The sequence below is a fragment of the Alexandromys fortis genome, unplaced genomic scaffold (genome assembly GCF_014885135.2).
Source record: "Alexandromys fortis isolate MF-2015 unplaced genomic scaffold, M_Fortis_MF-2015_v1.1 scaffold_277, whole genome shotgun sequence".
NCBI classification, from domain to species: domain Eukaryota; kingdom Metazoa; phylum Chordata; class Mammalia; order Rodentia; family Cricetidae; genus Alexandromys; species Alexandromys fortis.
In genome coordinates, this window is record NW_026068153.1 from 473150 (window position 1) to 499751 (window position 26602).

Here is a 26602-nt window from a genome sequence, read left to right on the forward strand (position 1 = left end):
GCAGCATTTCCATGTTCACAGGCGCTATAAACCCTTACTCGATTGTGCAGCGCGGGCTTCCCTGTCTCATTCTGAAGACTAGATTCCCCTCTACCACACCATACTTATCCCTCAAAGACTTCCCACAACACGTGCAACACAGTGGGCCCTCGGGGAACATCTGTGCAATGAGAGTTAATCTGTTTTGTGAACCGGCACCTGAGGCACACACAGCCATCTGGGATTCCTTTTGAGAACACGTGTGAGAGCCCAGGTACAGATTCTCATCATCTGAGAAAGCACTTGAGAAAACAATCCCTTGAATACGACTGTGCACACACTGAAGGTGATTCGCCTTGAGATTCCTGGGCGGGGAGCACAAGGAGGTTAGATTCACACCAGTTCGCTTTAACCGTTCATCACACGGCGGGCAGCAGATTGGAACTTACTTTCCTAACTTTCTAGACAGCTTTCATCAAATTCTTGCCCTGTGGGGACTTAAAGTTGAGGAGAGACATGGTTACACTCCAAAGCAGAGATCCACTGGGGAGGGCGAACTAGGCAGCAGGTGTGGTGTCTGGGTAGAGATTGGGAGAAGTTCTTCCACTAACTCCAGATTGAGAAACCAGCAAAGAAGGAGAGAGAGAGAGAGAGAGAGAGAGAGACAGAGAGAGAGACAGAGAGAGAGAGACAGACAGAGAGACAGACAGAAACAGAGACTCAAGGACACCGTGACTCTCTTCTCAGTGGGTACAGTGCCAAAGTTGTCTGTCAACGCATATCCAGCCTCAGTGCCATGGCTCCGGCTGGTGATGGAGCTGCCTCTGTCAGGCTGACTAAAGTACCTACTACCTCCAAATCCAGACACACAGACACACAACAAAAACAAGGCTGTTCAGATAATGATCACACAGAGAATGAAGTGGCACTGAGTCATCAGGGTGAGCCTGACACCAGAACAAATGGGAGATGTGGCCATTAGTGCAGAGTCCCCACATTTCCTGCTGGCACATGATTTGGAGGACGTCCTCACTCAGGGGCCTGTTTTATTTGTCGAAGCACAGGGTGGTAAATTACAGACCATCACAGGCCATTCTGGGCTCTGAGTTTCTCTGGAGCTATTCGTATCACCACCCATAGGCCACTAAAACCTGCCCATACTCAGAATGATTGATTCTGCTCAAAAGTGAGGCACGGAACTCCAGAAAGTCCACTTCAACTAAGTCATTAGCTTCTTTATGGATCTGGGGTGGGGGAGGGTTCATAAGGAATGGGACCGGCGAGTCCCATCTTCTGAAGAGTAAAAAAAGGGTGTTTGAAGAGATAGGAGGAAGCAGGAAGGAGCTGGGTGTGCACCAGCAAAAGGGATCTGGAAAGCACAGGAGGCAGCGGCCTCACTGACATTGCAAAGCCCAACTAGGAGGCCCCGTGGCTGGGTCCTTCATCGCTAGACTGGATGTGAAGGAAAATGGAGAACCCAGCAGAGGCCCTGTCCCTGCTTCTCTGAAATTAGCTGGAGAATGTCACCTGGGAGAAAAAAGACAAAGAGGAGTGTCCCGACTTGCACAGCTCTCCCAGGGAAGCTCTGATGGAGGCCATTGCAGAGGTGGTGACTTTGGAGGGATAGGCAGTCCATGGGCACTGACAGAAGAAGCCTGGGTTTTGCAGCTTGGCAAGTTTTGGCTCGCCACCTGACCCCCATTTAGCTATTCTGATGTACTACGAAGAAGACAGCTCTGGCCTGGAATGGCTGTCTCCCTCAGCCCCTCTCAGGCAGGCAATGAAAGCAAGATCCACTTTGAAAATTCTCCCCCGTCATGCAAACTGACATGGGCATGCTTTTCAAAAACCCACAGCCAATCTGTTGATCATTACTTATTTACAAAGGCCTTCGGGCAGAAAGTCCTGTAAAAACCATACTTGATATGGTATACACTAGCTTTCTCTGCTTATGGAAAAAAGTCCCCCCAAGGCTACTTCAAACCATCACTTTCTATTGCACATAAAATGTAGCACGTAACACTAAAGTATTTAATATATATGCTATAATATATCTACAGGAAAGGCATTTGTGTAGAAGTATGTTACCCTGGATTTGGTAATTTGATGTTTTGCTGAAGGCTACGACTTAAAAAAGCCTCCACCTCTTACAGGAGACCTGTCATCTTGGTACCCAAGAGCCAACAGAATAAAGAAGTACCCTTAAGCAGCAAAACTTTGACACAGCTTTGAAGCATATGAAAACAGTGTAACTCCTCAGAATGATTATTGCTCAAGATCAAAGCGACGAGTCATACTTTACATAGCAAACAGGGACAGGGAATTGGGCTCCCAAGGTTTCACATTTTTCAGATTCCTCTTTATTTATTTATTTGCTTCTCTAAATTTAGGCAAAAGAAAGCACTTGGGCTTTTCTCTCCTTTAAATGGAGAAAACTATTAGCATTAGATAAGCCGATTACCTAAAGGTGAGTAAATAGGACTTGAATGCTAGGCTGACAACTGGTGTCATAAAACCCAGTGGCTTGGCAGCTGGTGCGTTTTATTCCTTCTCGTAGTAAACTGTAAACATGCATGTAAATCAGCAGAACCCCAGCAAGGCTGCACAGAGGAGGTTTAGGACACTGAAGGTAGCCTTTCACGGAACAGAGAGGGGCACACATGACAAGAGAGAGAGAAAGGGCCAGGTGGATCTGCCACTGGGAACCCACGTCCCCATCCCTGAAAGACAAGTCCCAATCTATGACTCAGAGAGAGGTGAGGCAGGCACAGGGTGGAGAAGTCCATGTCGGGAAACTAAAGGAGAGGGGTCCTTGGCCATGGAAGAGGAAAGTGATGTCAGAAAGGCAGGGATTTCCAGAAGATGAGCAGTACAGTTCTGAAATCTCAGTCCCTTTCCTCCCTCTCTCTCTGTAGAACACATGTGAGTGCGTGCGTGTGTGTGTGTGTGCGCACGCGCACGCACACACACACACACACACACACACAAACACACACACCCCAGAGCACAACGTCATTCCTCAGGCACTATCCACCTTTTCTTTTGAGACAGGGTCTCTCACTTAGAGTTCTCTGACTTACAACTAACCAAGTAGTCCAGTGTGGCTGGCCAGCAAGCCTTAAGAACCCACCTGTCTCTTTCTCTCCAGTTTTAGTATTACCCATGAGCCTCTGCACCTGGCTCCTCCCCCAGAACCCGTGGATCGTGGGTCTTAAACTCAGGTCTTAAGTTTGTAGAGCAAACCCTTTACCCTTCGAACTAATTCCAGGATCTGAAATCATTCCTTCTCATGAAAGTGTGGGAGAGTTAAGAGGTTTGAGGAAATAGATGATGAGACTGGGGAACAATCAAAGAGACAAAGGTGACACAAGGAATTTGCCCAAACAGGAATTTGTAGAGTTGTATTGAGACTCTGTTTTAATTTGTTATTTATTAGGTGATGTCATAGTTTAGAAATGGGGAGAAGAGAAAGGAAAAGAGAGATAGACTGAGAGAGAAAGGAAGGAGGGACGGGAGGAAAGAAGGAAGGAAGGAAGGAAGGAAGGAAGGAAGGAAGGAAGGAAGGAAGAAAGGAAGGAAGAAAGGAAGGAAGAAAGGAAGAAGGAGGGAAGGAAGGAAGGAGGAGGGAAGGAAGGAAGGAAGAAAGGAAGAAGGAGGGAAGGAAGGAAGGAAGGTTGCTAGCACAACCAGTTCCATAATTAATATTGCTTTTAACCTGAGCAGAACTGGATTACTTTTGAACTTTGCATTGGCAAGCCCATGGATTATTAAACTTTTTTTTCCTCAGTCAAAATCAATTAACAGAAATTTGATTTTCATCGACAGGATAAAAGGAAGGTAATCTTCAGGTTCATTTTTGATTGTGATGATACATCTCACATATGGCCTTAAGTACAGAAACCAGTCCTCAGAGGGACTCCAGCAGAAAGAGTCTTGCCGCAGGCAAACTAACCACAGAGTTCCTCTGATTGGTTCCCGGCGTCATTAGTGCCACTGCAGTTTAGTAACTACACACAGACAGGACATGGTGACAGCTAAGACTTTAAAGCCTATGTATTTTTCAAACAGCTTTTCAAACTGTTTTTCGTGACAGAATTTTTTCAGCTCTATCATTAACTGCTGTCAAGCTGACAGAATAAATACTCCAGCCTTTACGAAGCCATCTAACGATCTCTCTCCCCTCCCCCATGGAGCTGACTGAGGAGGAAGGTCTGGGCCTGGGCTTGGGCAGGTGGAGAGGCCGGAAATGGAGCTGGGGAGGTGACCATGCTGGGGGATCTGCTTACCTCATCAGCTTCGGGGAGGAGTTGGGTGAGTTCCTCATACCCCCATTACGTTGCTTTTTTTTGGGTGACAGCGTTGGCGGCTGCTCATCTTCAACTGCAAATACAGGCAGCTTGTGAGATTATGAACAGTTTGAGGGAAGACTGCGAAACACAGGCAAGATATCAAAGGACACACATTCAAGGCTCAGTCACTCACTAGAGAGTCAGGGCTGCCTTTAGAGGCCCAGTAACAAAGACGGAATGCGTTAGTCAGAGAGGCCGGCTGAGAGGAGGGTGAAGCAATACTGCTTTATGCACCAACCCTTGAACATGCACTGTAAAGAGACTAGAACAACCTATAAATGCCCTGGTGTAAGAAAGAATGAGAAGTAGTGATTTTATCTACATATAAAAATACATATCATTATTTTTAGGAGTTAATTTTGGTTAGGAATTAATACTTTGCTTGGTTGAATAATCAAACGAATTTTCTTGTAACCAAAATCAGAAATAGAGTTGTATTTGAGGTAGCGGATTAACAGCCAGCCTGCTGCTTCTATAAGTGAACCAACGTAACTGGTTCCCAACCCTTGCACCCACAGCAAGAGCCTTGAGGAGAGGCAGGGATTCCAGGCCTTAGCTGCCCATGTTTCACTGGCAGGGTTCCCAGGGCTGGGAACCCTAGTGCATGTGGGCTCAAGAGTCCCCAGCCCAGCTCAGCTCTCTTCCTTGCAGCGGCCACCAGGGAGCGTACTTGGGGCTGGAGAAGAGCACTGGAATGAAGGAGAAGGCTGTCACTGAAGGATGACACCCCCAGAGGAGGCAGTGGCGGGTGGGGGATGGAGGGCGGCAGAGACGGCCTGGAAACCGTAAGCTTGCTTTCCAAATGTCTGAACCACACAGATCACTAAGCAATGTGAAGCTTTACTCACAGACAACACAGCGCACTGCACTCTGCGGCTTTTGCCCAGAGACACCCACTAAGAAGCAGTGGAGACGGGTTAGCCTGCACCATGCTTGCTTTCTGAGAGCGCAGCTGGGTAATACTCGCCCAGCCTGTCACCCAAAGACATGTGCAACAAAACTCTAGCCCTGCTCCCCCCACCCTCACACAGTCCAGGCTAACACTGCCATGTCGAGATGGGAACAGAGGATCCTTGGAGTTTCAGAGTTGATTGTCATATGACTAGGAGGAAACAGCCCCGAAACTCAGAATGCATGGAAGTTACCTTAAAGCTAAGAAGAGAAATATTAGTAGTGACAACATCAAAAGAAGCTTGGTGTATGTTAATATGTATGAGGCTTGGGGAGGGGGCAGCCAGCTCAGCCGCTTGCTATTGTCCAGATGACCAATAACAGAGCAGGCTCTCTAGAGCACCTCTCTGAAAACCCTAAAGAAACATGGGCAGTGAGGACACAGCACCAAAGGGGTTCCACCGGTCTGACGGACCTCCAGCTTTGCTTCAGAATGTCACACTTCTTCGTCTCTGCCCTACTGTCGGTTTGGGGTTACCTCATTCTGACTGACCCAAGGCAAGGGGAAAATGGTGTGACTGGGTGAGAGGAATACCAGATGGAATCAAGGCCAGAAAGGACCTGCAAAGGCTCACAACCCATTCCCCCTGCCACCTGCTCCCTCCTCCACCCCCACCTCCCACCCTAGGCTCCACTCAGGCTGAGACCCTATCAGTCACCTAGTGCTCCAGGCTGAGGCTATGTGGCTGGGAGGATATCGCGTCTTATCAGAAATGAGTATCCACAGCAAATCACACTGAGACTAAGCAGCACTTAAAAGATTAAAGAAATAAATACAAGCCACATAAATGGTATTGAAAAAAAAATCACTTAGAGTTGATATGCATCTCCCAGCCAGCAAACAGGCACTCTGAGTTTGACCTGAATTCATCTTCCTTTCAGAGGACGGGGGACAGGCATCCAAAGCAATTCAAAGCAGGCTAAAGTATGAGTGTGTGTACGTGCTCACACACATGCCTAAATAGACTTTTACGTTTCCCCACCTTTGGCTGGAGAAGGAAGTCTTGCATTGATTCTTTGCATAATCCAAGGTCACCTTTTAATATGGACCACTGTTAAACTGCAGCAGGGTGACCCATATAGTTGTTACCACACTACTTAAATGAGTGTTTAATTTTTGAGAGCGTAAGTATGTTTATTGGGGTATAAATTATTCTTCTCCTTTCATAAGCTTACAGAGCAATGCCCCAAAAGGTCTTTCGTCTATCCTAGTCAACTGCCAGCATTCCTCAAGACCACCACACGTCACCATGGCTGTGGCCAATTATGGAAAGAGTCTCTATTAGTTACTTTCATTGGCTTTTCTGCTGAATTCTTTGCTGAACTTTTCCTTCCCCATTAGCTCTGGGCCTCTAAGAAAATATCCTCTTGGATTAAGCATTCCTTTTCCATTTACCTAGCCTTGGCTGTTTGCTGCCACTGCTCTTCAGATGGGAGATCTGTAAGTTAATATGTGTTAGCCAGCTCCAGGGAGACACCTTACTGCGGAAGGACTGTGATGCCTGCTTCTATGCAAGGCAACTATTTATTTTCATTGCAACTCTGAGAGATCATCCATCATAATCATAGTGCATTTAAGCTGGGATTTGTTCACTTCAATGGAACCATGTTCAAAGCTTTATTTGGAGCCTGGAAATCTGGTCCCTGAAGAGCTGGGATGGAAAATGTCCTCAGCTTAAATATATGAATGCTGTGTAATGGGTAACATTACACATGGCTTAGGTCTCAGAAGCGGAGCATGGATAAATTCTCCTTACTAAGTAGGACATAAAACATATTTAATTATTATCCTTCCTATGGGTTCCACCAATTTCTGTATATTTAAAAAAAAAAGCAGATCTAGAAAACCTTCTAGCTGAGCTCTAAGATATGATTCTTGTTTCATGGCTTCTATGACTACATGGGAGAAATAAAAATGGGATTAAAGGAGAGACTGAAATTTACTCACTTTCATGAAAGACAAACATGTTGAAGTAGCAAACCACTGCCTCGCAAGCAGGCATACCCACGGGCTTGCATTGAACCTGCTTTCTGGCTAATTGCAATATACCTTCCTAGCATTTTCCCTGGCCTCTGCGTGGAGTGGGCTGCATGAAGACATGCTCCTTTAAAGAAGCCTGAGTTACCAGCTTCTTCAAAATACAAACAAGTTCGGGAATCTAATGTGGAATTTTTATAGGAGGCAAACTCTCTCCAGTCTCCGAGTCCTCATAAAATTCAAGGGCTTGTTTTTGCACATCCCTAAGTATAACACTTAATGTTCTGTTGTAACTTCCCAGTGCTCTCTTGTCTAATAGGCCCTGAATCTAACAGTTTTACAGTTTGGGGAGAAGAGTCAGCGTTAGAAAAATGTCAGGCCGGTCTAATGAGGCTTCAGATCCCCTGGTTTGCGCTGGAGTTTAATTTAAACTTACAATGATGTTTTAACATGTTTGCGTTTTCTTGACTAAAGAGGATTCATTATTTCAGTGACATAACCTCCAGACAATGCTCTGGGAATTGATTTAAGATGTGGCGGTAATTCCAACAGCCTTAACGCAGAGCTGAGCATCTGTAACAACATTTCATTCCACTTTCCATCAGCATTCTGTTTTTAAGCAAGAGCAAAGCAACGTCTTCCAGAAACACTGGCCAGGGGCCTGGCCTTACTTCGAAATGATCACATATTTTACTAGATTAAAAAAAAAGAAAAGAAAAGAAAGAAATCCCTGCCTTTGTGTTACTCCCTAAGCTGCAAATATTATGGTGGGGTTCACTGATGCCTCTTGTAAGGGTCCTTGAAATGGGCGTGACTGTGATTTTCAGGTTGCCGGAGCAGTCTGATACGTGTGTGGGATGAATCCAGCAGTCCCCTCCAGCCTAGGGCATTTCCCTCTTCCCTGTTTTCTTCATAAGATTTAGGAGGGGGGGGGGGAGGATGAAGCTCTTAGATTTGAAGGTGGGTTTGTTGGCTGGGCTTAAAAAATAGCTCAAAGCAAATAAACTCAGAAAAGTAATAAAAGGCAACAACTCATAAACATGAGTCAAACAGCTATCTCCATTACGTTATTAATCACCACATCTGGAGTAACCCACATCTGCACACACTTAGCAGATCATTAGTAATGTCATATTCACACTGGAGTCACTCAGAATAAATGGCATGCTTGAACACAAAGGGATCACGCTGAAGGGGCTTCCCACTGAAGTCAGGGCGCAAGCTGCTAGTGGGAGAGTGGGGTTGTTTTACTGATTATCCATTTTTTTATGGCTTTTCTGTTTCAAATTTTGTGGCCCAAACAAGTTAATGCATGCTGAAAGCCACGGTAGTCCTCTCTCTTCTTCAACTGAGCTTAGCATGTTACAGAGAAAGGCTGAGGGGCACCAGGCAATTATTACACATTGGGACAAAGCCCAGCACTCTGTCACCTGGCTTAGGCACATGTTGAGAATTGGGAGTTGCATTCTTGTGCACAAACGGGTCTTTGTGATAGCGTGCTCTAGCGTCAGCCTTGACTGCCGAGGAATAAGGAGAGAAGAAAACTGAAATTAATCCCTAGTGAAATTGGTCATTACAAAAGTTACCAACTGGTTTTAATACTAAATACAACTATGCTTTTGTGTTAGAATGGAAGTTTCTCCCTCATGGCTGAAGAGGAGGGTCTTTTCTTTCTTTTTCCCTCCATTGACTTCCAGAAATCCTTGGTGGAGGAGGGACATCTGAAAATTCAGAAAACAATCTTCTTTGAGTAGGAATCTCCAGACATATAAAGAATTCCTCTTCTCACCCACAACATACATGGGTGCACACACAGCAGGATCAGGCCTACTAGCTCCCAGCTGGAGAGAGTCCTGGTCAACGCTCTTTATCCTTTCTGTCCAAGTCTTTATCCTTCGTTGCTATACTGCTGCTTCTCTCCCCAGACCGTCAGCCTGATTGGCCATCTTGGTTTTGACATCGCTGCTTACCTTGATCTAAACCTAAATGCTACTCCTCAGACGCTTCTCAGAAAGAGTAATGCTGGGGGTTCAGGGTATAGCTCAAAGGTAGACTGCTTGCTCAGCATGTGTGATTATGTCCTGGGTTCTATCTCAGGTACCGTCTCCTCAGCAGAAATAACAACTACAAAGAGTCTGTGATGTGTCATATTTCTCTGTGATATCAGTGGAACACAGGTACTTTCCAGAGGGGTCATGTTGGCTATCTATCTGCTGTCTGCCTAACACTGAGGTTATCCTGCTGTCTGCAACACAAGTATGGCTCCTAGCATCTCCTTCAAAACAAACCACGGAATCTCTAGTAACACCATCATTCTGCAGTGAGATGCCCCATGGATAGGAACTCCTTGGCTGATGGAACTCCCTGAAGTATAACTGTCTGTTCTCTGACAAAAAGTCTGGATGAATTAACTAACATTAAGGGTCTTATAATGAAGAACCAAGAGGAAAATGGATCCTAAATGACAGAAGGCTGCTTCACCCTGGCAGCCTCTTAGGTCCGGCAACTGGGTGTGGGAGTTTCCTAAAGAGATGAGAGAAAAGCAAAGATAATAAATCCCAGACAGATAAGCCATAGTGTGGGCCGGGTATCATGACTGTCCTAACTAGCACTTGATTGTTGATACAGAATGAAGCCTGTACCTAGGAATTACCATAAGCCTATAAAAGGGACAGAACAATAAGCCTAAGACACACACACCAAGAAGGGCAGTGGGACAGCTCAATATCAGAGTATAGGGAACTTAGGAACATCTTCCTTAGAATGAGAATGCCTGGCTTGCTGATCAGAGGCTGTATCATCAAGAACTTGTCACAGAACCCCCACTAAAATTAATCTAAGAAAGTAGTTGTGAAAGATCATGCAAAATATTAATATACAAACAATGGAAAGATGAAGGATGTCTCAAACATACAAAACTCTAAAATTGAACAGCCACGTCTTCCTGTATATTATCCAGCTGGGCAATATCACAACCTGTAGTTGAAAAAATAGGAAGCAGATTTATTTAGAAAACTCGGAGGGTGTGCGTTATTAAAAGAATCTGTCATTATATAAAATGAAAATAGGAGGCTGCCCTGCACTAATGGGCACAGGGGACACCCGCCCAATGGAGAGCTGGGAGGGCACAGAAGGGAGGGTTTGTTGGTTTGTTGATGCTTTTTCATTTCTGGCTTTTGTGGTGCTAATAGAAGAATGGGAAGGGAGACTTTAAGGAACAATAGGTTACGCAGAAGTTAATCACAGGGTATATTTCTGGCTCTATTTAGTGCCTAGGAAACCTAAATTGTGTAAGTTTGAGTCCATCAATATAGCATAATAAAGGAATTCAGCTCCTACAAGGGGGAAAATACTATATGAATATGTTAACAGAATCTGTGTGACCTTCACTGTAATCTCCTTATATAAATAGGAACAAAGGCTCCCCTAGAATTGAACTGGATAGACTGTATACACCTAGGGTACCCACATGCCTCATCCCCATCTCTCAAACAATCCCTGGGTCTTGTTTGCATCCCAGTAGGAGAGCCGCATTCCTCAAAGAGCCTTACATCTAGAATCTCAGCTCATGTGTCTTCCCTGAACTCTGACCCTGCTGTAATTATTTTCCTATCACTCTGCCCTGTTCAGCATTCAGTAGAAAATTCCTTTCAGAGACCTGGTTGCCTTTAGCTTTTTTATTTCTTTCTTATTTTCTTGGAACAGACTCTCTCTCTTGCCTCAGGTACAAGAAGCCTCAGGTGAAGATCACTGGGTATTAGCTTCTCAGCAGTGAGACCCAGACAGGAACAATGAAGTTGGAGGACAAAGCACACAATGGAAATGAGAAAAGAATCCCTGAGCGATTCTGGTGGAGCCTGGAAAGACTACAGGAGCAGGAGGACCACTTTCAGTTCGAGTCAAACAGAGGCCTTTAGGTCAAAGGTGAATTCAAGTCTTGCTTGTAGCCCTAGTGTGTGATGTTCGTGTTTGGTGGGTCTCTCAGAGTACAGATGAAGACTGCTCAGCTCCTGGCACCAACCTGGGCTTCTTCTTACCTTTCTCATGTTGAGAGTCGACAAACAGTGGCCTACCATGTGTTTTAGTACAGCCCACAATTGTCAAATGTTTGGGGAGAATACTATAAGGATAATGTCTCCTAAAATAGTAAAAAGATGTTAGCTAGCCATAGGAGGGCATTTGGCTTGTAATCTCAGCTCTTGAAAGGCTGAGGCAGAAAGATCAAGGGTTTGAGGCCAGCCTGGACCCTACGGAGAGTCTCAAGAACAAAACAAAACAAAATTCAAATTTTAGTATCTCTAAATGAAATTGCATGTGATCAGGGCCACCATCATTGTTTACCTTTTGCCCATAGCTCCTTTTCCTCTCTAACAGTGTTGAGTAACTTCATAATTCATTAGAGGCCATGTGGCCTACGAAGCTTGAGCTATTAACTGACTGACCCTTGGCAGAAAGGCTGTGTTGATCCCTGCAGCAGTCCCCCTGCACAGCTGTCCAGCTTCCCGTCCTCCCAAGGAACACGGTCCTTCCCCACCTGCTCAAGCAGGCAAACAATACAGTAAGGGCCAGGGTCTATTTGAAGCACACAGTCGGAGACTTGGGGACAAATAGAGGTCATTTAATGACACTAATGTCCCTATGACCCAACTTGCTGTGGGCCCTGCTTGTTTCCTCATATTTGGAGGACTTGAGTCAGGTGAGTTTCCCCTTTTCCAATCAAGCTAACTTAGATTCCTCCACCGGCTACTCTGAAAGTCAAGGCGAAAGCCCGTCTACTGTGAGTAATACCTTGAAGCTGTCAGTGTACGCTGCTGGTCCACCCTGTGAGAGCCCGTACAAGACAAGAGATTAACCATTAGAGTAGATATGCTCAAAATATACAGCTTCAACCTTTCCCCGGCTAGCTCAGAGCCATCTCCAGATGATTATTTCAACCGTCAGCTGCCGCATAGATTTAAACCCCTGCACAGTAGCTCCTGGATTCATCTGCCCCTTGTCAAACTGGCATAGTGTTACTTGGAGGATACATGGTGTGGCAGTTTCACTGCGAATCCAGAATGATCCAGACGGCTGCTGTCTCTTTGTTAACAGGAAGCCAAACTGATGAGTTTGTAATGTGTTTCTTATCAAAGGTAGTTTCAGAGAAGAAAATGCACCCCATCCGTTTGGCAAGCATTTCCTAGAGGCCAGATTATGGGCTTTCATCAGAGCATCTCCGTTATTTTCTTGAAGAAATAGACAACCCAGCATCCATCCCATTAAAATCATTTCATGCCAATGAATTATGTATCTATGAATTTATAATTATCCTTGATTCTCTCTTTCCTGCCACATCCTTAATAAAATCATCAGCTGGAGCCTACAGAGAAATGGTGCGTAATATATGAGCATCCTTATTTATTTATTTTAAGGTTAGTGCTGGTATTTTTGAGCCGTGTGGCGGATTACAATCCTCAGCTCACATAGTTAACAAAGACACAATGAAATGGAATGGAAGGTACCCGGAAGCAACTTTCTTCCAACATGGCTTATTATCGTGTAGGTTTTATTTTTACCATGGATCATACCAGGGCTCGCTCATATTATCATGAGCAAAATCCCCATTAAGATGCCAGGCACCGTTCTTAGCATGCTAAAAGGGCTCACATGGGTGGCTAAAGCTCTTAGCTTTCTGCCGGCCATTTTTATTCTCCTTCCTGTTGGATTCCATGGCTAAACACCAGCATTAAACGATTGTTTACTGGATCATACTTTAAGAAGAGGAGATTTTCTTCACCATGGATTTTGCTACATTTTTGATCATTTAAAGATATTGCATGGTACTACTAACTCCTGAGATTTCAGATATGCTCTGAAATCAGCCTCCTCCACAGCCCATCCTTGCCCATTTCTCAAGGGCATTCAAGGTGCTTTCTCTACCACCCCACTGAATGGCACTGGGCAGACTTAACCAGTGAATTATTTCTTTGGATCACTTCACGCTGTGTGCATGAGATTGCTAAGAACAGCACTGGCAACACAAGCTTCCTCCTGGATTTACAAATTGTCAGATATCCAAAGGAGTGGAGAAAGGATCATGCTGCCTGGAAGCCTGAGACTTGCCACCTGCCCAGGGTGAGAAACAGAAAAGAAAGATGGGGTCAGGCCTCTCACAGATGTCATCACAGGCCCACATCAAACTCTCCCAGTTACCGCTACACCGGTTTACACTGTGGGTTGCGAGTTCCTATTAGCTTGTGTATTTTGACTAGTATCTCACCTTCTTTCCGTTTTTCCCCTCCCCTAAACAGCTTCATATTAACATGACTGGCAGAAGATGTCAATCATACTTTTATTTCTGTTTTCACTTTGCTGTTCTTGTTTTTCAAATTAGTATTTGCCTCACTGGTTCTGCCTTCTGAAGATGAGCCGAGAATCCAATTGTGTCTACATGAAGTTGTTTCCTAAACCATATATTATACAAATAAGTATCATTAATATTACCACTATCAGCTCATCCATAAATACCCTATCTGCCATGGAGTCCACTGTGTCAAGAGCCCCCTTAGAATCCTAATATGTATTCCAGATGGTTACACGATATTGCTCTGAATCCAGAGAAAAGGAAAATGCATGGATTTTTATGCAATTCAGGTGCCCAATGAAGAATGTCCTGACAGAACCCTTTAGAAATATGCTGTTTTTAACCTTGGGAGGCAAGGAACAGTTGGGATTGTGATTTTACACTAAACACAACATTTAGTATGTCTTTTAAAGACATAGTCACCTTCTAAAGACACTCCTGAACAATCAGATCATAATCTATTTTCTACTATAGTTTATGATCGGGATACATCCTGTGCAGCATTTGTAAAACGCAAGCACACTGTGAGGACAAGGTGTAGGGTGCAGACTCGAAGGGCTTCAGGGGTGTTCTAGTGCCATCTTCTTTGGATTCAAGACTACAGTAAAATGAAAGCCAGAACCAGAGCCTGGATCTGTCCACTGTAATTCGGATCACTGGCCACCAGAACCCCACCCATCAGAAGAGCACGAGGATAGGGGATCTTGGGGCTCAGTCACTTCCCTGAGTGACAGCTCTGACCCTCAGGGTGTGTATGTGATTGTGTGTGTGTGTGTGTACGTGTGTGTGTGTGTGTGTGTGCATGTATATATGTGGAGGCCAGGAGTCAACGCCAGATATCTTTCTCCATCTCCTTCATCTTAGTGTTTGAGACAGTGTCTCTCACAGATCCTGGGGTTGGATGGAATGGCTGGACTAAGCTGGTCAGCAAGCTCCAGGGACTCTCATGTTTCTGCCACTCCAATGCTGGGATTCCGGGTACACATTGCCACACCCGGCTCCTAATGTAGGTGGGAGGGACTGAATTTGGTCCTCAAGCTTGCACGGCAAGAACTCTACTGACTGAGCCGTCTCCACAGTCCCCAGGGCCTCCCTGGAGTTCTGTTCTCAGAGAAGTTACTCAGCATTATAAAACCTATTGCTGCCAACTCGAGAGATCAGATACTCTGGAATAGCATAAGTCACAAGGAGACAGACAGCTAAGAGAAACAAATATTCTGCATGGTCCCACCTGACTAATATAGGAATTTTGTAGAGAGACAATTGTTCCGACAGAACTTAACCCATGAAACTAAGGATTTCTAACTACATTTTAAAATCCTACAGGAGGTCAGGTGTCCATCCTAGGAAAGTTTCTTTCTCAGGGAGCAAGGGTTCAGCAAATGGACTAGTACCCCACTGCAGGATACAGTGGCCAGCTCCGGTGCAGGGCAGGTAGTCCGCATGGGCATTTCTTGAAGTGCAACATCCCCAAGACAGGGCATTCTTAAGGCATGATCTGTCTCAAAATATCAGCTGGTGCTGCGTGGCAAATAGGGAATAAGCTATGAGCAAGAACCTGAAGCTATCCTACTGGGTCCAGACATATGTATCTGGAGGCCTTCAAAACTCTAACTGGTTCTCTGATGCAATGCGTATGGACCAAGAACCTAGGTCCTACAGATATCCTGAGAATGGATGGGAAGTGAAAGAGTGCATTGACTAGCTCCCTTGATGAGCTCTTACTAAACTTTCTCTGTGAGCTTTCTTGGCTTGGAAGTCTGTTACAGGATTCTCTACATTGCAAGTCTACTGTCTTTCAACGGCGGGGCAATCTTTTCAATACGCTTCAAACAAGCTTGCACTCTCTCTGCCTCCCATCCCCACCCCCAGCAATGGGTCCTTTGTCCAAGTGGGAGAATGAGGTGGGCATTCGGTACCACCCCCAGCCTTTGCTTTATATTCAACCATCACCTTTGAACCACGTTTGCACCACTCTAGTGAGCTGCTCAGACCAAATAATTCGGTTTGCCAAGTGTCATAAAGCAGAGTCAGCCTGAAAAGCTCTAAGTGGGTTCAAGTGGAGGAGGCTGTGACAGTGAAACTCAGACAGAAACAGGGAGAACCCCACGGTCCCTCTAAATCACAGGAAATTTGTGCTGCCTGACAGGGAGGGGCAGTAGACTTCAGGTGGGAGGTCATGGGAGGTGTCGCAAGGCAGGCAAATTATGGGATGGGGAAGTGATGACTCCTTCCTGTCCTATCTCCCAGGCCTACTCTGCCTTCAAGGGATAGGCTACATGCACCCTTTCCAGAAAATAGTCCTAGATGAGGTTCTCTCTCTCTCTCTCTCTCTCTCTCTCTCTCTCTCTCTCTCTCTCTCTCTCTCTCTCTCTCTCTCTCTTTAAGACTTTCTTGGCCCTTCTCTTATTAGACCCGTCATCTCCTTATTTAGTCCTATTATCAATTTGTTTCCTGTTGTAACATGTCCTGCTCCCCAACTAGACTCTGCAGTTCCTCTAATGTCACTCACATGTCTGAATCTTTCACAAGCTTGAGTCCCTGGTGGGGTCTGCTAGCAAAGTGATCCTAGTGCCTAGAGCTGGCACGGCAGAGTGAAATGAACAGTCTGGTGGTCAGGAGGCCTGGCTTCTTCTTCCAAGGCCTAGACCTCATCTGTGGCATCAGCAAGACACTTCTCCTCCTAGAGGATTGCAATTCATTAAATGTAAGACCTTCCCAGATGTGTTTAGTGATGATTTGAGCAGAATGCTGTCTCCTCTTATGTGTGAAATATCACTGGAGCCGGCTGTAGACTAAAGGCCACATAACTAGTCAGCCACAAACAACTCTCCAACACTTCCTACCAGACTTCACCGAGAAGGTTACTGAAGAGGGAAATAAAGACTGTTGTGCCAAGGAAAATCTGATTTGCCTTGGTAATTAAAGAGCCCTGGCTTTTAAGGAAAAAAACCAGGGAACTTTGTAGAATACCAATGCTTGAGTCTCATGCCTGTCTATTGAACCAAAAACCTTAGGAACACTCGGCTGACGATCTAGTGCAAGGGTAGAACAGCTATCTAGCAAACACAAGTTCCTAGGTTCAATCCCAAGCACTGCCTGAATAAATAAATGAAGTAAGAAAATAATGATGAAAGCAAACAAAAGCTCAGGGTATTGTTTTTTTCTTGAACTTTTCTTTTAAAAAAATCTTTAAAAAGAACCACAAGCTTAGCAGGAGAAACAAGACAGCTTTATCCAAAAAATTTTATACATGAGTTATATAATAGCAATAAAACATGTATGATGGCATCACAACAGAGCTCAATAAGAACTCCAGACAACAAGTGCTACAGATTGGGATACTCGGGGAAAAGAAAGGAAGATTGGAGACAAGGATGGGATGGGAGGAAGTACCAGCCTTATCCTGTGTGACTCAGGATTGAGGAAACACAGTCCCCTGAGGGTCCACACAGTTTCACGGAGTAAGTGTGCAGAGTGGCAACAATGTGTGGGCAGAGCAAGCTAGGAAGAGGCCACAGTTCGAGTAAAGCAATGGGATGGAACATACTAATGTAAGGACTCTAAGAAAATCAGTGTGAGCAGAGCAACCAGGGTAACTGGGCACACTGCTCCCGAGACACAAATACACTACTATAAAGCTGCAGCCCCAAATACAGACTTACACAATATCTGGGCAACTCAGATCATCTTAAAGCTTCCTTTCCTTGATCCCAACTGCTCAGACCGAAAGTGAGTGGAATGTAAGTACACTGGAAAAAATCTATGGACACCTATCTGGCTCAGCCCACTTTCCTTTGAGCTGCTTCGAAGTTCCAAGGGTCTGAGATAAGACAGACCCAAATGCACGTGGCTGCAATACACAGTTCCAAGGGTCGAAGATAAGACATACACAAGTGCATGCGGCTGGGAGGCAGAGTCCCAAGCATCCAAGAGAAGACAGACCCAAATGTATGTGGCCGGAATGCCGAGGTCTAGTCCACAAAGGACATTTCACTTTATCTGGATGAGAAAACCTGACAAGATAAAGATATCGGACCCCCTTGGAGAAGGATCTTTGGGTTACAAGAACCTGACTCCCTACAGAGTGGTCAAGTTAACCTTGATTCTGAGCTGATTTAAGTTGATCCTGTCATCAGGGCAGACATCTGGAAGGTAGGTCAGCAGGGACCAGCGTTTACTGAAAACCAATGGCAACTGTTTCTTCAAAACTCATTGGCAACAAAACCAGTTCTTCAAAGTAGAATCATAGAATCATGGACAGGCAACTGCTTCCCCAGCCTTCTGCTGTGTGGTTTGGTCTGATCAACAACACTTTGTGATGCTCTCTGTCAAAACCACATGGGCAAGTCGAACAAGACCATATAGCACTTGCTAGCATCCCTGGTCCTCAAGCCTGGAAGTCTAAAAAACTCAAAACAGAAATTTCCTAATGGACATTCCAAATGAACGATTTAAAATTATTCATTTACAAAATAAGCAAAGTATATATCTGCCAGATTGCTAACAGGTAGAATAATGGAGAAAATAGGTAAGTTAGTTGTTCTAGGAAACATTTTAAATGTTCCCTTTCTACAGTCTCAATAAATCCTACCTCCTAAAAGGTCATTTTTTATGCACAAGTTGTAGGGTTTTGTTTTTGGTTTGGGGGGGCGCTGTTTGTCTTTTAAAATGTAGCAATGGTTTGAAGAATCCATTCAAAAATTGGATACATCTGTGAATAAAAGAATTAAAACGTTGTTGCTTTAGGTCTGTTTTTAAAAAATACTTATTATTTATTTTATTAGTCATATTTGACTCTTTGACAAAGTCTAGGTTAAAAAACTAATCAAGTTTCCTATAAATTTTACTAAAATCGAAAACAAGACATTAAAATAAACCCTTTTTCTGTTTGTCAGGATTTATTTCTGGCTCCAGAGAGAAAAACAACATCCAGTGGTGAACAGGGATTCTAAACTGGTAATTCCTGGAGAATGAGTATCAAGTTAGAGTTATTTTTAATAGAATATCAGTCTAGTACACTGACTAAATTTATAAACACCCCCCCCCCACACACACACAGCCTGATGTGGACTGTGGGGATTAATCTGTATAAGTCAATGGATTAAACCTACAGTCCTTCCACAGAACAACAGTGAGATGTGGAGGTCAGACAATCTGAGGGGGAATCTTGCTTTGGTGTCTTTATCTTTTAAACTATAGTGAATGTTTATTTAACTGGAACTCTCTCCAAGGGAGCATCACATCTGGCAAATTGGATTTAAAAGAAATATTGTAAGTTGAGAGATGTTTTCTTAATGGAGGTATATCTCTTGCAAAGCGTTTCAGATACTCATCTTAGAGACATAAAGGAGAGGATCCAAAGAAAGAAAAGGCAGGAAGTGAATGAAGCAGGAGAATAAGCACTTTGATGCCATCTGGGCGAGGGTTCCATTCGTAGGGAGGCAGCGCCACCTTCTGCTCACACTGCACTACAAGCGCCTCTGGTTTGTGGCTATTGATCTCACAATCTAAGCACAAATGTACAGCTGTGCAGCTGTGTTTCTCCACTGCTGTTATATGGTAAGAATTTTACTGCCCGTTGGCAGATTTCTAACACACTGGTTGAAGTTTAATAATCTTCTATTACCTGAAGTACGGGTTATATAAAAACTCAGCATGCTAATTGTTGACAAACAAATTCTAATATCCAAAGAACTGTAAGTCACCCAAATACCCAAATACATCAACAGAAAGAGTTCCTTTTCGTTCTAACAGTGTTATTAACACAACATGATCTCTTAACACGAGACCTATGCTCACGCATTTCAATGAATGCATTTCCCTTATTAATCAAGACCCTCTCTGTTATTTACAACTGAGAAAGAAGAAACATTCCCCCCACCCCCCGTTAGAGAACAGGTGCCTCGACCACAATGCCATTTAGAAAATTTGTTCATATAGCAAAGCTGGAGTTATAAATGCCGAAGATTACATCTATAAGATGTTATATTATTTTACATGGCAATAAGGAAGTTGTGAAGAATATATGTCACTGATACTATGGGCAAAGAAACACTACCTGTCATTTTTCAGGGGAAAAAAAGATCACACAGGCGAGATACCAAAGGAACACAATAAAGAGAAGAACCAGGAATGTGATAGTGTGTCTGATTATATCTGCAAAGGAAACTGTGAAATAAATTAACACCCAAGTACCCATGAGATGCGAAGGGTAGCTCCACTGCCAGCGATCTATGCATCAGGGAAGGCTGGTGTTCTGTAATAAGAGAACTAAAGCACAGGCTGTGAATCTGATGGTGAGAACTAATGGCCACACTACTTAGGGCTCTGATTAGATCTCTGACAGGGCGGTGGGGTGGAACAAGAATAACAAAAGAGTCTAAAGGACCCAAGAATGCAAGGGGATTTGTATTTTCACTTGGAAAAATAAACCCCAAATGGGATCAAAGGGCCCCAGGAAATGAAAAATGACAATTCCTATGTCATCCTGATCTGATCTGCAGCCAAGCTATCACGTGATAATGGTGTGGGCTTTAGGGGAGGGAACAGGGAAGGAGGGAATGCTGAGTGAAACGTACTCTAATTTTAAATGTTATTGAGATTTAATCTCTAACAACAAAATCGCTCAGGCAACAGCCATAAGGGTGTTTCTAAGAACACGAGAAGAGCTGTGTGAGATCTCCTCACATTTTTTTCTTCCAGCCATCTGAGTCAGGCATGCAGGTACTGAGCACACAAGCCACTCCCACGAGTGACACAGGGATTTTGGCTAGGAAGATCATAAACCCAGAAAAAGGGCAGCATTGTCTACCACGTGCCCTAGAAATACAGGGTTTTCAGGCGAGTTCTCAGCCGAGGAGGAAGACCTGGGGGATTCTGGCGGGATCCTGAGCTCTCAAGACTGAAGCTGTGAGCTGACTCTGCTTGGCCAGCATGTTGAGTCAGTAAGGTAGAGTCGTGGCAACAGGGTGGGGCCTTAAAAATAAGGGAAAGAGAGTTTAACACAGATTTGTGCTGTTTGTTGGTGGTGTGCTGTAGAGAGATTCCTGATTCGGCAACAGCAGCTTTAAAAAAAAAAAAGCGTCATTTTAAAGTGCGGCTTCCTGGGACTGTGCCGCCAGTGCAAACTCTGGCTTTAAAGAATTTCAAGGCTTTTATGGGACTAGATGTTTGTGTTCCCGCTTGGGATCGGAAGGAGAGTGCTCTGAAACCATGCTGATGGCTCAGTGCTCCCCGCCTACACCTGGGCAGACGGCAGAATCAGGCTTAGGCAGGCGGAAGAGCATGGCAGATTCCTGCCGCCTTATAGAGACGCGTTTTCAGACTGTGCAGTGCTCTGCGTGTCAGATTTTGCTGTAACTGGGATGAAAAGAGTTTCTATGCTGCACACTCAGTCTTGGAGTTAAACTGCTGACTGTGGCACCAATGTGGATTTGCTGTGTGCCTGGAACTGTGCTCAGCTCAGGGGCACCAAATGGATCTGAGGCAGGAGCGGCTCCTCCATGCTGAATCCTGCTGACCTCAGGTGGGAACTATCGTAGTTACCGTAAAAACAGCGCAGTTAAGGTTTAGACTGGGCAGGACACAGGCAGTACCGTATTACCTGTACATGGTGCAACTTAAGTTTTTACGAAGTGCTTAACATTTTAAAAAATGCTCCTGGATAGTAAAAATGTTACAGATTCACAATAAAACAGATTCAGACATAAAAGACCACACTGTTGGATGAATGTACGTAGGCTTGAGAGAGAGAAGAAAATAAGAATATAGAGAATAAAGTTAATGGTTTCAAAAAAAAAGGTAAAGTCTTTAAAGAGACAGAATACAAATAGTTAAAGATTAAGAGAAATAAAGTAAAAATAAGCCACGCAAAAATGGAAAATTCACAGAGAGTCTGGATTCTTTGTATTATTGTGTTTTCTTTAAAATTTTTGACTATGAATGAGCTAAGTACAGAGAGACATTTCATTATATGGGCTGCTAAGCTGAACCTACACATATGTTCTAAAGGTATCTTGACTTCAGAATTTGGGTTTAAGGATGTGATGCTTTTGTTTTCACAGAGGATCAGATCCTGTGGATTGCATTTATCCCAACATGGTATGATAGACCTCGCCCTCCTGAAAGGTTGCTGTGAACACCCTCAAAAAATTACTTTGCTCAACTGCCAACTGAGATGAACCTAGCTGACAGGTTATCCCATAAAAGACCTGAATAACAGCGCTCCCATTCAGCAGGAAGCAATTTGGAGAGAAAAAACTGCACCCATGTTCCCAAATATGGTTTATAAATGTTCTTTTACATTTAAAGGGGGATATGATGTAGATATGAATAATTTGCATTGGTATGGATTTTAAGGTCAATTTTGTTATTTGTATATGTATTTATGATCTTGATTAAGGTATTGTGATTGTGTAGTCATTTAAAATATAATGTATAATTAGGAAATATAGGTTGTTAATGGATAATCATGGCTAATAGTTAAGTCATGTTAGTTAGATTTTCTAGATATATAGAGATATATTTCAGTTAGATAGGCATTCTTCATATCTTTCAAAGACTTTAGAATATGGCATTTTAAATGTTTTAATAACTTAGGGTTTTTCATGACAATGAGACACCTGCTCCTGGCAGCACCAATCTACTTCAAGAAGAAGATGGGCATCGAAGAGGATCCTTATGGAGTTTGATAGCCATTTGGGCAAGAGACTGTTCTTGCCTGGACTGTTTAATAAACTGGACACAAAGAACCCACAGAAAGAGGACTGCTGAACTTACCAAAAGGTGAGATGATCTTTCCGGGTTCCTGACTCATGAAAGAGTCTGCGAGACATTCTGCAGGACACAGCAGAAAGTGACTAAACTGTCTTTGGAATTTCCTGTTTCATGGAAATGTCTGCTGGATACTATGGGCCTGAAGGCTGAAGATGGATGCCCCGACGGTACAGAGGAACTTTGGGTGACTGTCCAGGCAGCAAGATGTCTGTCATTTCTAGAGTTTTGGATTTCCTGTTTGCTTAGGTAATATTATATCCTTCTGGAGTCTTTGATGGAGTTAAAGAATGGATAGATAGTTATAGTTTTCCATTGTTATAAAAAAAGGTAAAATAGATATAAATATTGTAACTGTAATTCTTACTTGATAACTGTTTTATTATATGTAATTTTACTATGTTAAAGTTAAAGCCTTTCTTTTTTGTTTAAACAGAAAAAGGGGAAATGATGTGGGAGTGATTTCTTATTAATAAAGAAACTGCCTAGGCCCCTTGATAGGCCAACCCTTACGTGAGTGGAGTAAACAGAAAATGATGCTGGGAGAAAGAAGCTGAGTCAGGGAGTCGCTATGATTCTCCCACTCCAGACAGACACAGGTTAAGATCTTTCCTGGTAATCCAGCTCATGGGCTACACAGATTATTAGAAATGGGTTAAATTAATATGTAAGAGCTAGCCAATAAGAGGCCAGGCAGTGTTTAAATGAATACAGTTTCCGTGTAATTATTTCGGGCATAAGCTAGCCATGTGGGCGGCCGGGTGTGGGGGACGCAGCCCCACCGCTCCCTCAACATGGGTGATTCCAGGTGCAAGCCCTTCCTTAGGAGAAAATGGGTAAGTTCAAATCCACAAGAAATAATAGGTATACACAGACAGCATGTTTTGGTTAGAAAACTAAAGTGTGGATTCAAAGGACCTCAGAGTGACAGCATCAAGGAAGTAGTGAAATCTTGCCTTTCCAATATATAATTCTTTCAACAAAGATGCAGGTAATCCAAAGACACAAGGACGGCAGACAGCGGCGTTGCCAGGTCAAGCACAATCCAAATACCATGTGACTGCCAGCAGAGGGAATCAAAGAATGCATCTCCTTCTCAGAAAGCTGAAATCAGTTTTAGAATGATCTAAGAGTTTTCCAGCAGTCTAGGGAACTACTCAGGGCAATACAAGGAAACACGAGCAAACACATTTTCAATAAACCATGAAACACGTTCTGGAGAGTTTCCATGTCAGCTCCAACATGTCTGTGGAATCCCTGCTATGTTCTTTGCTACTACTGCACGTATGCAGTATGCCCAGATTTCAAGGACCATGTGTTGGTGCTATTTGCTTCTATAAAAACTCTTCATGGAAGCTATCCTGCATGGTCACCTGGAAGGTTACAGGCTTCCAGAGAAGCCTTCAGTGATTCTGACTTTTAGGTTTGAACATAGTCAGCCAATTTGGCTTCCCAGAGTTTGCACTACCTAAAACCTGAACCGTAAAAGCAGAATCTGCAAATGTTCCCTTGAACAAGTTAGAAGGTGAACATTTGTTTTTTAGGGGCCAAATCTCTCTGTTAGCATGCCTCTGTTTCGCTGTGAACCCCAAATGTAGCTAGGGACAATAGGCAAGCGAATGCGTGTGACGAGCTTCACTTAGGAAAGCAGGCTGAGGGCCAGATGCGGCCTGTGAGCCTCAGTTTCCTGGCAGGGGAGATTTCACTACCTTGATGAGGCCAGGGAAAGAATAAGGCATGGGGAAATATCACAGCAACGTGAAAGTCAGAAGGGCTGCTCTTCAGGCTATCTAGAGGAGACCTACGAGAAAACTACTATGAGACCAAGCTGTGATGGAGTCTCAACGCCGTGTTGCTGAGGGAAAGCTAGAGATCATCCTAACACCACAGGTTAGGTTAATGGTTATCAAGAAAGCCGTCGAAAGATCTTTCAGCTGGGTGTGGTGACTCAGACCTATAACTCCCAGCACCCCAAAGGCCAAGGTAGCACGAAAGGGGGGTCCTAAGAGTACAAGTTTGAGCTACATAGTGAGTTTTAGGACCTGAAAGAATAAACTAAAAGTTCATCTTCTCTGTCTTTAAAATGAGATGACAGTGATGATGAGTTTACACTTTAAAATAATATAGCTAGGGAATAAGGATTTAGCTCATGGCTAGAACACCTGTCCAGCATAATTTAGTCATTGGGTTCAGTTCAGTGCTCAGCAAATATAGCAAATTAACAAACACTATACTTTATTATACTATGCCCAGTATAGTTTAGTAATGGGGAGGAGACTACTTGGAAGAAAATAATGTTAGATCAAGTAAATAAGGTTGAATCCCTCAAGTTGTTAGCTCTAACTATCCCTTAACAATGGTGATAGTTTTGAAATATGGCCCAGAGGTTAAATCAGCTACTAATAGAATAGATGAGAGGGCAAGACAGTGTGTGGATTTCTAGTTTCAGAGCAAACATGGATAGCCACTCAACTACCAGTCCTGTCCTGTCAGAGCTACTCAAAGGGAACAGTTGTACGGCACAGGGAAGGAGCCTGGCTTTAGCTTGGCCTGCTCATAGAGCTAATGTCCCTACCAAGAAACTCACCAAGGGGCAAAGCTAGACACTCAGAGCAAGTCACAGGCAGGTAGTGGCATGAAGCCTCTATAGCATCTGTTAATATAATTGCGTGAAAGTCAAGAAACATCATGAAAATAAACTCTTAGACTCTGAAAGCAAAGATATGCCCTGCCCTTTCTGTTCACCTCTGGTTTGCTTTCCAGCCTTCCACTCATCTTCCAAGAAACACTGATTCCCCAGGCCCACCTTCGAGATGGAAAAACTACAGAACCAGGGCTCCAGTATAACCAGGAATGAGGAGACCCAGAGTAGAGCTTTTTTGAACATTCAAGTGCCTAACCATTCCCTGCCAGAATCCCAGTGGCAGGGCTAAGAATGTATTTGTCACACACACCCTCCAGCCTAGACAATACTTTTGGTCTGAAAATGTGTGTCCTTGTTTTGACCCCTCACACTTACACAAGTTATGTCCCTGAACACTGAGAAGAAACAAAATACTGCACAGCAAGCATGGCTGGGAGGACCTTTGGGGTAGTTGGTGGCTGTCATTGACTATGTAAAGGTTGGTACCATTTGTGGGGTGAAACTATTGCTAATCTTCAAGTCACTGGGATTCAGAGAGCCACAAGATGTGGGGGAGCACATGCCGTGGGGGGACTGTCTCTGCCCAGTCTTCCTCAAGGGGAAAAAAGAGAGAATTTTAGAATGAGCTCATCACAAAGAGCAGTCTTCCCTGCTCTCTCAATCTCCAGCCCCACCCCAGTAGCCCCACCCCACCCCACCCCGCCAGAGACTGAGGACTAACAGACCAAGAACAACGTCGATAAGGTACAATCTTTCCATACTCAAATAATCTCATCCCTTTCTCCTTGGAGGATTTATTAGGACACTGGTAAGCAGACTTCAGCACTTTGGAAAGATTTATGCTGGCAAGAATTGAAATTAAAAAAACAAAGCCAAGAATTTCAGTTCTATTTCAATGAGAAAAATAAAAAGAATCAGAGTTTCAGGCTTTCAAGGGATCTTAGAGAGAGCATCTTTCAGTTCCCCTATTTTACATAAATTTGCCAAAATTTCTTTCAAGTATTCAAGATGGAAAGCAACTTCCTAGGGAGACTTTTGCTGCCTCTTACAGCTTATGTTAGCTTATTTCCATTGAGACTACGATTCCTTGATCTGGAAATTAAGTAAATTGATCCTATTTTAATTTTATAGCCTGTCATGCTAAGCTTTTCAACTCTCAGGCCCCATCCATGGGCTGTCTCTGCTCATAATTGATTTGTCCTTTCATAAGGCTGCTGGACAAGACTCCATCATGTGAGGAGAAACACATTAGCTATAGTCAAAGTGGCTATTTGTCATTATCCCCATCAAAATCATGAAGGATGGTGTTCTTTCGATTATCCCCATCAAAATCATGAAGGATGGTGTTCTTTCGATCTAGGCGTCTACTCACTTGCTATGTGATCTGGGTCAGGTTCATCTTTTCATGTGTTAATGAAGGATGATAATAACAATAATAGATCATAACACTCAACATGTGCAAGGCAGTCAAAGGCAGTCATGTAACAAAGGGCGTGTGTGTGTGTGTGCGTGTGTGTGTGTGTGTGTGTGTGTGTGTGTGTGTGAGAGAGAGAGAGAGAGAGAGAGAGAGAGAGAGAGAGAGA

The 26602-nt window shown here is 43.8% G+C and overlaps 1 protein-coding gene across 7 annotated transcripts in view; it reads right to left on the reverse strand.

Moving 5' to 3' along the window:
• Window positions 1-26602, reverse strand: part of Kcnma1 (potassium calcium-activated channel subfamily M alpha 1) — a 717904-nt gene that overhangs the window by 87644 nt on the left and 603658 nt on the right. For all 7 annotated transcript variants that reach the window (XM_050127309.1, XM_050127310.1, XM_050127305.1 and 4 more), the window contains one exon: window positions 4266-4359. In XM_050127309.1, coding sequence (XP_049983266.1) covers window positions 4266-4359 — 94 coding nt within the window. The remainder of the gene's footprint in view (window positions 1-4265; window positions 4360-26602) is intronic.